At 45.3% G+C, this 12,290-nt stretch overlaps 1 protein-coding gene across 1 annotated transcript in view; it reads right to left on the bottom strand.

Moving 5' to 3' along the window:
- The window catches only part of NMT1 (N-myristoyltransferase 1), a 30,435-nt gene that overhangs the window by 13,175 nt on the left and 4,970 nt on the right, over positions 1-12,290 (bottom strand). The window contains exons 2-3 of the mRNA XM_007455137.1: positions 5,993-6,101; positions 3,412-3,556 (exon numbers count right to left, since the gene is read on the bottom strand). Coding sequence (XP_007455199.1) covers positions 3,412-3,556; positions 5,993-6,101 — 254 coding nt within the window. The remainder of the gene's footprint in view (positions 1-3,411; positions 3,557-5,992; positions 6,102-12,290) is intronic.

Below are 12,290 nucleotides of genomic sequence, written 5' to 3'. Positions count from 1 at the left end.
AGGAATGCAGCCAACTGTCTCTAGGCCACCATGAGCCAGCGAGCAGCTGAGGAGGACACTGGGAACTCTGAAAGAAAACCCTGGACTTTCAACTGGTTTCTTTCTGTACACCCTACCCCCAAATTCTCTGTCTTCCGACACCGAGGTCCAAAACTAAGCGCCACAGTGCACCTGTGAAGGACTTGGGAGAAAAGAATGTGAGATCTGGGAGACCTTAAGCCAAACGAGCAGGACAAGGGACAAAGTGGGGAAGCTTCGCTCTAAGGGCCCGGGGCAACCAAGTACAAGCCCGCCCTCTCCCTTTCTTCGGGAGACTTACTTTTTAAACTAATCTAACAGTGACTGAGGTCAGGCAAAGCAAAAGGATTCCCCCCCCCCCCCCCCCCGACTAGCGCGGGAAGAGGCGCGACTGAAAAAGGAGAAGGACGTGGTCTGAAAAGGGAGATCAAAAGTCGATCTGGGAGCACAAAGAACTGTTATACAGCTGAAGACACTGGCTGTTTACAGGCCTTTCAATGGTGAACTTAGGATGATTTTTTTTTTTAAATACATTTATTTATTTATTTGTGGCTGCGTTGGGTCTTTGTTGCTGCGCGCAGGCATTCTCCAGTTGCAGAGAGCAGGGGCTACTCTTCGTTGCGGTGCGCAGGCTTCTCATTGTGATGGCTTCTCTTGCTGCGGAGCATGGACTCTAGGCATGAAGGCTTCAGTAGCTGTGGCACGCGGGCTCAGTAGTTGTGGCTCGTGAGCTCTGGAGCACAGGCTCAGTAGTTGTGGTGCACGGGCTTAGCTGCTCCGCGGCATGTGGGATCTTCCCGGACCAGGGCTTGAACCCGTGTTCCCTGCATTGGCAGGAAGATTCTTAACCACTGTGCCACCAGGGAAGTCATAGGCATGTTAAAAGGTGGTTTTGGTGAGCTCTCAGCTGGAAATGAGGAATGTTACTGGAAACTGCAGGAAAGGTGATCTTCTTTATAAAGTGGCAAAGAACTTGGCTGAATGATGTTTTAGTGTTTTATGGAAGGTAGAACTTGTGAGCAATGAAATTGGTTATTTAGCTGAGGAGATTTCTAAGCAAAGTATTGAAGCACAGGCTCCGGACGTGCAGGCTCAGCGGCCATGGCTCACGGGCCCAGCCGCTCCGCGGCCTGTGGGATCTTCCCGGACCGGGGCACGAACCCGTGTCCCCTGCATCGGCAGGTGGACTCTCAACCACTGCGCCACCAGGGAAGCCCGGCAGGAGGACTGTTAACCACTGCGCCACCAGGGAAGTCCCAGATGATTTTAAACTTCTAAAGAATTCTAAGTCTTTTGAGTGAAAAACAACCTAACTCTCGCCACAAGTTGGGGAATGCTGCAAACACACTACACTTGATATGCTTGAGTCTCACAATTATTAGACCCCAGTTAAGTGGAAAAAATTAAAGCAAGAAGCTATAAATCACTCTACCCTAAGGACAGTCAGAAGCAGAACTGGGGTGACACCTTAACCACGTGGACCAACTGATGCCTATAATGTGGTACTTTCTATGGGCTGACTCACAGACACAAGGAATCCTTTATTTGGACCTAACTGACTGCGGACCGGAAAGGCAGACTGGCCAGAAGCTTGGAGTGATCACTCTTCCACAGAGCCCCACACCACACACTGCCCAGAAGGCATATCGAGAAGAAACCAAACAGCTTCGTTCCACCTTCCCGAGGCCATCTAGGTCCCTGTGAGCAGTCGTGTGGCTTTTTCATGAGCTTCCTGAGAACAGAACAGGAGTACTGTCCACATACACGTGGAGAAACTGAGGCAAACATCAAAGAGCAAACGAGCTAAAGCAGAAGAGAAGCCCATTAACCCCAACTGGCCTCTGCACCAGCTTCCATGTCTATGAAGAATGGAGCAAGGTCATCCATTTGCAAATTCTTAATGAAAAATATAATCAAACCAAGACCCCATCTGAAAACAGCCAAGGTGCACGGCAGCCCCCAACCCCGGATGCCTCTTCGTGCAATTCACTCAGAGGTGGAGTGTGTGGCTCTTGATTGTTCCTGCTGCTTCGTGGGGGAGTGGTCGCCGGGGCCCATTACCTGTAATACCCTAAGAATAGTGTTGCTGTGACCCAAAGCCTTGCTAGAGGGCTTAGCCAGTGGCCTGGGACCTGGCTGACCTGGACAGCTCAATAGACCTGGTGGATGGGTGAGGGCAGGGTTCTAGAACAGTGCCTGCTGCTGACTCACGACTCACAACCATCCAGGCACTGCTTTGCTTTGCATCCTCTGGGGGGCACGTGTCAGCTTGCTTCTGGATTGTGACTAAGCTGTCTACAAACTGCATCTGCTCCAGAGCAGAGCTTCTCAAACTTTCAGAGTGGACACAAATCCCCTGCACGTTCTGATTCTGCAGGTCTGGGGCTTGAGATTCTGCATTTCTACAAGCTCTTAAGCAATGTCCATCCTGCTGGTCGGAGGGGCACACTCTGGAGAAGACGACTCTCCTTGGGCACAGCTGCCCCTCTCCCCTCACCAGGCTTTCATTCTGCCCTCACCTCCCCCTTCCCCACCAAACACACTGTCAAATCTCACTGTGTCACTGGAGGGGAGCAGTAACATGGACAGCCTGAAGGTCACTCATGTTTGTTGTTAACACACGTTTTTTTCAACATACCTACTTGCCCAGTCACATAGAAAATAGGAACTGGGCTATCAATGGGTCTAGGAGCATGATGCAACCCACTGCAAAAACGTTCTGTCAATAACACCCTCTGAAGTCAGCCGTCAAGGTGAGCTGTGGCTCAGTCTCAGCAGGCATCTCTAACTCTGCTACGACCAGTCTCTTCTAGAATCCTTTTATTTTCTGCCTGCCCCACTCCTCTGAGAGTTCATCATAGCTTTTTAAAGAGGTGCCGACCAAACCTGCATATGGTATTCCAGGTGGAATTAAACTATCACTGTTAAGCAAAATGTCAAATTATTTTGCATCTATTAAGCACGCACTGTTTGACAGACAAGGGGAAGAGGCTGGGGACTGGCCCACTCCAGATTAAACACTTGCCCAGATAAACAAGTCTCTCCATAAAATCTATGTGGGAAGACAGGCCCATGAGCACACATCCCTACTCATCATGTGCCAATGCCCTGTTTTTCTTTGTAGATTTATACTGGATGATGATGGACTAAAAGGACCATTATTTGTTCTCAATATGTGTTACTGTGAAATGATAAGGTCCCTGAACAACAGTCTTTTCTGAACTGCACTGTAAAGACTATCCTCTAAAAACCACCAAGGAACAACAGGACCCTCTCGTCCTCCCTCACAAATCCAGCACAGAACCCTCAGCATGGCTGAGGCACATCCCTCGCCCTTGCCCTTGCCTTTGCCTTTGCCTTTGCCTTCGCCTGGGGAAGAAAGCAAATACATACCCAGTTTGGGGACGGGCTGCGTGTCCCAGAACTGGTAGCTTCGTTTGCTAGCCTCCTCCATGGTTTTCGCAGGTCCCTGACCTACTGAAAAAAGTTCAATGGCCTTCTGTATTTCCTGGATCCTCTCTGCTGGCAAAGAGTTCATCTGAACAAGACAAAGTTGGGGAGAGAAAAGGCCCATTATATTAATAAACACTTTTGATTCATTCAAGTCCAAGAGTTCAGGGGGTACAACTCAAAGAAGTGGCATGGCTCCTGAGAGGCCAGCTGTTGGAGCACAAGTGGAGGAGGCGTGGCTGACGACGAGCAGCACGACAGGGAGGTGCTTCCTACAGGGTTTCTCCTCTTCTCTGTCTTACGATGGTTGACGGCAAAACATGGCTTAGTATAAAATTTCAAACAATGCAGAAATGTAAAAACACACAGAAGATAAAAAACCCAACAGTCCCATCCCTCAAATATAATCCTTGTCATCAACAGTCTTAAATTTGGGAGGTAGGGTGAGAAAAGGCAAATATAATTTCAGACTTTTTTGCATGCAAGTTCCAAACACACACACAATTTTCAAAAACTCAAATTGGATCGTACAGTATTATTTTACTGACTGTTCTTCTTTAAACAGTATGTCTTAGAGACCGTTCCACGCAGTCACATGGACCTGCCCATTCCAACAACTGAGTCCCCTGAGTGCACAGACTACAATATGTCTGGCCAACCCCCTACCAAGGGCATTTTGGTGATTTTGGTCTTCAGTTTTACAGACAATGCTGCAATGAACTTTCTTCTACATCTATTTTTGCTCACTGAATATGTATTTCTGCAGGATAAAGTTTAAGAAAGGAGGCTTGCTGGGTAAAAGGAGATGCACGTTTGAGATTATATATATTGTCAACTTACTCTCTAAAAAGAGAATATCAATTAACCCAGTGAACAGTGTATGGGAGCGTGTTTCTCAAGACCCTCATCATCAGATTTACCAAATCTTATTCTCTGCCAATCTAGGAAAAAAAAAATGTTGCTTTAATTTTCATTTCAAATTTAACCATCTTTTCATATAAAAACCTTTATTTTTTTCTTTGTGAATGGCCTACTCATTTCATTATCTTAAATTTACTCATTCATGTATTACAAGTATTTGCCCAGTTTGCTGTTTACCTCTTGACTTTTACAGAGAAGTTTGAAATTGGTCACTTTTTCTTTTATGGCTTCTGGATCTTACGTCCAGCTTAAGATTATACAAATACCCATAACTTCTAATACTTCTACTTTCCTACATCTTTTTTTCATTTAAATTGTGAAGGAAAGAGAGAATATAAACCAATATATTTACATTATTCCTGGGAGGTAGAACTAGAAATGATTTTCATTTTCTTCCTCTTGCTATGTTTTTTTCTAAATTCTTTACTACGTATTCCAACACTCTCATAAAGAGAAAAACAGAACGGCTATATAAATGGTGTTTTGTTGAGATTTTCTAATCTCAAAGTGAACCATTTTGATAAAGGTTTCAGTTCAAACCCCCCTGGAGTCATCCAAACACCCACCCCCAGACAAAGAAACAAACAAGAATCCCTAAAGCCAAAGCATGGGCTTGGGCTAGGATTCCTGACTGAAAGACCTGGGCAAACCACCTCCTCTCGTCTTTAAAATGGGAAGACCCCCACCTACCTTGTAGAGAAATTGAAGGTTGGGGTTAATTTAAACCATGTGCCTGGCAAGAACCTAGCTGGCCAGCATGGTGGTCAATAACGGTAGTATTTTTTTTTTCACAGTGGGTTTGGTATTGAAAATATCAAAAAAATTACTTGAAGCCACATCTCAATAAGGTAGGAGATTCAAGTTGGAGTATGACTTTCGAGGCAAAAAGCAAGGGGTGGGTATACTGGAATAATGAGACTGGATTTCTTGTGAGGCTTGTAAACTGAGGCAATTCTAAAAGAATTATGGATATGTTTTGAGCTTCCTCCAGGGCCTACTTTGAAGAGGACAGCACTTACCTGAAATAAAAGGTTTTCTTTTTTTAATGTGGCTTTATTTAAGAAACAAAACAATCCTTACCCATACTTCTGGGTTTTGTGTCGGTGTGTCAGTCTCAGAGGTAAGCTCTAGGCCAATGGTTCTCAACTGTGGAACTCAGAAATGGGCTCTGTGGGAGTCTCAGTTCTCATTACAATAACTATAGCATCAACAGAATGCTTGCAATATATAAAGGTCTGCCTTAATAGGAACAGGCCTTTCATTCTCATAGTGGTGGGGACTGAAGACAGAAAAGGCCGAGAACCACTGCTCTAGGCCACAGGGGCGGTCACAAGGGAATCACCCCATGCAGGTATGCACCTATGAATTCTGAGGGGGCATCAGGCTTAGGAGTCAATGTCTAACGTGCTGTGCCTTTTAAGGTAGGATAGCAGTTTCATCACCTAGGTCTACGGCAGCAGAGGGCAGCAGACGGATCCAACTCCTCCCTCTCGAAGTAATACCAGTGGAGACTGTCAATCCACACTGTTCCTATACATTTACCCCAACACCCTCTCATCTGAAAAAGCGACTCTGTCACCAGAAAACAGAGCCTCCTTGTTACCTTCACAGGCTGATCCTGGGCTGAATCTGTCTCACTGCCTTTCTCTTTCTTCTTTTTTTGTTTCTTTTTCTTCTTTTTGGCTCCAGTGTCATTGGCTGGACTCAAACCACTGTAAGACAAAGTAAATACTGATGCAGGGTTTTTAAAAAATCATCTGTTTTGAGCTACACTGACAAAGAGCTTTCTGTAGAGCCAGACCCTCCTTAATCAAGCCTGTTGGCTTCAGAAGCAGACCAGAGAATCCAGGCCCCAGAAGGGGCACTTGGAGGACACCAGCAGACACAGCTCTCCTCTCCACTCCCACCAGAGCCCAGGGAGGGAGCAATGTGCAAGGGATGGCCTATTTGTTTGAAAGGACCTTTTCTGTTCTTGCTTTTATTTTATGCGGTTTATTTTCTTTCATTTTTGGCCCCGCCGCGTGGCTTGCAGGATCCTAGTTCCCCGCAGGGATCAAACCCGGGCCCACAACAGTGAAAGCGGGGAGTCCTAACCACTGGACAGTCAGGGAATTCCAGTGGTTATTTTCTTTAGATTGCCAGGTTGCTGGCAGCAAAGGCAAATGATAATTGTTAACAGGGCATTCATACCACCAACACTTCCTTAGAGCCTGGAATTTAAAGGGATGACAGCCCAAAGTGGTCTTCTGGAAACTCTCCCTCACTTCCGCTCCCACCCTCCTGACGCATTAGGTTTTCTGAGTTGCCCCATCTGGACCTAAAGCACAAGGCAGTACTGGAAAGGGAGGAAGGAACAAGGAAAAAGGCAGTTTAATGTTGCTGTGATCTGTGTCCAAAATAGTCAAACACTCATGAGAAATGCCTAAGTCAGGCCTGTAGGACTGAGAACAACTACCAGCCAGCTCAGACTGGGTGATCACCACCTGCAAAACCCGGCACTAGGAATCTTGGGAAAACAACAACAATGAACACCCAGCCACCCCTGCTAAGAAGAGATTTACGTGAAACGTGTGTGCCTGTGAACCACAGTAATGGGGATTTCTCATGCTGCTTTCCCTCTGCATGAGTCACCCAATGAAGGCAGCAAAAACAGTTTCTTAGCCACATTTAACAGTTTCCTACAGGCTTTCATTATCGTTTTCTGTATTGTCTCCCAATATTTTTGAGACACAAATCACATATTATACCGTTTTGCTAACATTTTCCATTCATTTGCTCCCAAATGTTTTTTCCCCAATTCCGGTTGATTTTAGGATAATAGTTTTGATTCTGGGTTTCCTTCATTTTATTGATGAATTTTAAGGTTCAGCTTGCAGGCTGCTTTCCTAATTACTGGTTTTTTAATAGATTTATGTATGTATGTATGTACTTATGGCTGTGTTGGGTCTCCATTGCTGTGTGTGGGCTTTCTCTAGTTGCGGCGAGTGGAGGCTACTCTTCATTGAGGTGCGCGTGCTTCTCATTGCGGTGGCTTCTCGTTGCAGAGCACGGGCTCTAGGTGCACGGGCTTCAGTAGTTGTGGCTCACAGGCTCTAGAGGGCAGGCTCAGTAGTTGTGGCGCACGGGCTTAGTTGCTCCGTGGCATGTGGGATCTTCCTGGACCAGGGCTTGAACCCGTGTCCCCTGCATTGGCAGGCAGATTCTTAACCACTGCGCCACCAGGGAAGCCCCCTAATTTACTGTTGTAGTTGGTTTTTGCCATGTCTAAATTGATTTGGGCATTGTCAGACTGGGAGTAAAGCCGGACTATCACTCTGCCATCCTCCCTGGAAATCTTCCATTAAAAAGTCTAAGTTAGGAGTCGAACACAAGGGTACAGTGAACCCTAATCTGCAGAATCAGCTAAGTGCAGGGTTTTATTTTAGCTGTACAGTCTAGATAATCAATTTTTCAAAGAATTCAAACAGTATAAAATACATTTTACATACCATATGATAAGTATCATTTAAGCTTTATTTTATAATTCAGAAAGACTTCATGGTCTTAAAGTGCCTTGGAGTTATTATGAATATTAATTATCATTTCATAGCACGTGGTATATAGGGAGAAGGCAACGTGCTGCTATTTCCCGTTGCAGAATGTCCTCAGATTTCTCTTGTCCTAGTCTGGTTAGGAGTGCTTGCATCCAGACTTCACAACCTTGCACTTGGACTAAAGTTATCTCCAGCCTTTCCTCGATCTCCCTGACATCATAACTTCTCTGCCTCCTCCTAAACTCTACATAGCAGTGGGACTCACCTCTGTGAAAATGGCTTTCCATGAGTCCCTCCCACGCTTGAAAGCCTACAGTGACAGCAGCTTCTTATTCTGGAAGGTATCAAGCCCCGCTTTCCCCTCGGCCCATCACGTTCAGTTCCCATCTAGCTCATCCACCCTTACTTCCCCTGCTCGGGAATAACTGTGCCTGCACCCGTGGGGCCAGGCCTCTCACCAGGCCCCTGTTGCAGAAAGACTAAAGTCAGGGAGAGCAAGTAAGGTCCTGACTCTAGTCGAAGTGTAAGGTTCTGACATCCAGATACAAGTGCACCTCCTAGATACCATATTAACGGGACACAGAAGGCATAACACGGAAGGAAGACCGATAACATTCAGAGGGGCAATAAGGTAAACGCCTTAACACCAGATGCTCAGCAAAACCCCCAAGGCCATGGCAAAGAATAGGAACCATAAAGCCATTTACAGACTGAAGATAAAGCTTTCCTCTTATTATCTCAATTTTGTTATTATGCACAGGCCTGTTCGAAGCCTATGACAAGCCTGTGTGGTTTTCTGATTCCAGAGACATTCTCACTTCAGTCTCCGGATTGTATGCAGCATTATAAGGTTTAAAAGCTGGTTGATGGGGACTTCCATGGTGGTTCAGTGGTTAAGAATCCACCTGCCAATACAGGGGACACGGGTTCGATCCCTGGTCTAGGAAGATCTCACATGCCACAGACCAACTAAGTCTGTGTGCCACAACTACCTGGTCTTTAGGAAGCCAATACCATTTCACAGGATGGCCTCAGTCTGGATTTGGGAAGAACCAAACCAAACGACCCCACAGAAACTAGGCTGGTCCTTCTCAAAAGAATTTGGCTTCATTTTTAAAGGGACCTGGAGTCCATACCCACTGGGTGAGTATCCCTGGGCATGCTGGGACTCCGCAAATTAAAACAGAAATCTCTCAGAGATCTCTCTAAACCTGCCAGTCACCTTAACATACTTCAAAGGGACTGGCCAAAACCTTGGAATACAGCAAATCAAAGTCTAACTTTGGTTCATTTGGTTCCAAAATAATGAGCAGAGAATTAGTGAAACTTGCCCCCTTTTTTTGGGGGGGAGGGGTTGCCTGCAGTGGAAAGGGAGACGGGAATTCACATAAAAATTTTGAAATGTACATTCTAAAGTAAAGTTGATCAACTCAAGTCATTAACGACCAACCTAGTGAATGTGGGATGAATGAGCAGAATGACAAACCAGGAACAGAGAAGTAAAGTAATCAAGAAATGCCATTTTTAAATGAAGGTCAAAATATTCTAAGTTCAAACATATAAGAAATCCTATGGATGCTCTGGTATAAAGTCAGGGCTGGGGACTTCCCTGATGGCACAGTGGTTAAGAATCTGCCTGCCAATGCAGGGACACGGGTTCGAGCCCTGGTCCAGGAAGATCCCACATGCCGCAGAGTAACTAAGCCCGTGTGCCACAACTACTGAGCCTGCGCTCTAGAGCCCGCGAGCCACAACTACTGAGCCTGCGTGCCACAACTACTGAAGCCCGCGTGCCTAGAGCCCGTGCTCTGCAACAAGAGAAGCCACCGCGATGAGAAGCCTGCGCACCGCAATGAAGAGCAGCCCCCCGCTCGCCGCAACTAGAGAAAGCCTGTGTGCAGCAATGAAGACGCAACGCTGCCAAAAATAAAATGTAAATAAATAAATAATAAAAATAAAGTCAGGGCTGGGGGAGGAGATGGAAAATGAACTTCATTACTTATTTCTAGCAATAGAATGCAGCACCAGAGTGTGTGCTGGTGGGAAGGGCAAGCTGACAGACAAGCAGCTCGAGCTGCCAACCTCCAGATAACAGCAGCAGTGCAGGTCCGTGACACAGGCCTCCTCTTAATCCTACTGATAACAAAATCCACTCAAAGGTGCGTGGCTGAGGGACAGAAGTTGTTTTCCTGGGAGCTAAACCACCAGAGCTGGAAGGAATCTCAGGGCCATCTGGCTTAACCTGTTGTTTACAGAAGAGGAAACCAAGGCCCAGGGATGTGAGGCATCAACTAACCAACTAGTACCCAGGGACAAGTCACCAATCTAACCACTTGGCCCATGCCTCCCCAAACACTGAAGTCTCATTCCCTGTGAGAATTTATCTGAGAACCTTCGAAAGCCCTAAAACAAATTCTTGCGTATCAGAGGAGCAGACAGTAAAGGCAATGAGGAGAGGGAGCCATGTTTTATCCAGAAAGCCTCCCTGACTCCTCCAGCTCTCATTCTCATTGATGTCCATCTGTTTTAAGATTATGATCTCCCACACAATTTAATACTTTATATATACAATGTGTTGCTGCCTGGCTTCCCAATGAGATAAAAATTTTCCTAGTATAGGGACCATATCTTTCACAGCTGTTTCCCACAGCATCCCTAGTTATGCTGAGCACACAGTTGACAGTTCAACAAATATGTGCTTGACTGATGCCTTCCAGGCATAACAGACTAAAATAAAACCCTGAAAAGCTAGAACCCAAAACAGGGTCAGCAAAATATCTTTAGCAATGTTTCCATAGGACAGCTGTGTTAACATTCTATGAAAGCAGTGGCAATGCTGTGCTCTTTTGAGCCACTGTTTGAGATTTTAAATTATCAAATTTCTTATTAAATTATCAACTTTCTTATTCTTTGTCTTCTCCCTCCTTAGGACCTGTTCTATTTCTATACAAGTTAAAACAAAAAAGCTCCACTTTAACGACTTTGAATGGTTCCAATGTCTTAAACACAGACCATGGTTTAGTTTTGATTATGAGATCAAAAGAAAAAAAGAGTTCAGAAAATAAAATTCACGACTTTTGGTTACCTGTTTTCTATCCCTAAAAACTGGAAGTTAATTTTTTAGGCTAAAATTCAAAATTTCAGAGAAACTTAATAAATCCTAGCCTCTAACATCCTTTTGATTCTACTTGTTGACATCAGGAAATCCTTCTTCAAATCAAATTTTTTTTTTTTTGGCCATGCCAGTGGCTTGCAGGATCTTAGTTCCTGGACCAAGGACTGAACCCGGGGTCACAGCAGTGAAAGCACCAAGTCCTAACCACTGGACCGCCAGGGAACTCCCCTTCTGCAAATCAACTTATTCATGAGGTATGATTTACCAGCAATCCTATCAGTACAGTATTCAGAAGGCCCAAAGCCAGGTGAATGCAATGGCATTTACAAGGGGGCCCAGGTGGAAACCACATGGCATGAATCAGTATCAGCTGCCGATCCTCGTGCTGAGACTGCAGACGTAATGCAATCCCCCAAACTTTGCAAACTCCCACCAATCAGTTATTCTTATAAAAAACTGCTTGTGAGTCCTAAATTACTGTAAAAATAAAAACACTCTACTACTGCCATCAAGGTACCCAGGAGGCCTGTGAAAAGAACAGCAGTTTGTGGCAAGGGATTACAAAAGACTGCTTTTACTGCCACCCTCTGCCCTCCCTGGGATAGTTAGCCAGAGTTTTGAGCGTGAACAAGCCAATTCCTGTCATGAAGGAAAATTGTTTTTTACGGGTCACAAAAGCTCTGATACACTAAGTAGTTTACAATGGGAATGAGACAGAAATGTAAATTCTACATACTCTGGGTTGGTTTGGTGAGCTAGACTGTAACCTGGCAACTCCTAGGTCAAGTCATGCGGTTCAGAGACCATTTTCAGTAATTTTTAGAGCAGTGACTCAATGCTGGCAGCAATTTCACACACTGGAATGAACTCTGAAAAAGATATCAGTCTATCAAGGACAGTTTAAAGGGGCCAGTCACCTCCATCACCAACTGGCTCCCTAGTTTGGGAAAGTCCATGGGTTACTGAATGCATCCAAAGACAGGACTCACACTGCTGCAGAGTCAGGAGGAAGGAGTCAATGTAGTAGGGAAAAGAAATTCAGCAAGTTCAGAATGGATCCTCCTGGGTGTCAAAGGGAGAGGTGGATTTGCAAATCCCAAGCCTCATTACAAAAGCTAAATCAGTCTTTATAAGTGAATTCTACATGAGATAATCCATGTAAAGGGCTTAGCACAGTGCCCAGCACATAGTAATGCTAGCAACAGAGAACATTTATTGAACACTTAACAGTGAACGCTCTTTAGCTCCCTCTC

This window comes from Lipotes vexillifer, unplaced genomic scaffold (genome assembly GCF_000442215.2).
Source record: "Lipotes vexillifer unplaced genomic scaffold, Lipotes_vexillifer_v1.1 scaffold1639, whole genome shotgun sequence".
NCBI lineage: Eukaryota > Metazoa > Chordata > Mammalia > Artiodactyla > Lipotidae > Lipotes > Lipotes vexillifer.
This window is presented reverse-complemented; position numbering and strand designations above follow the sequence as displayed.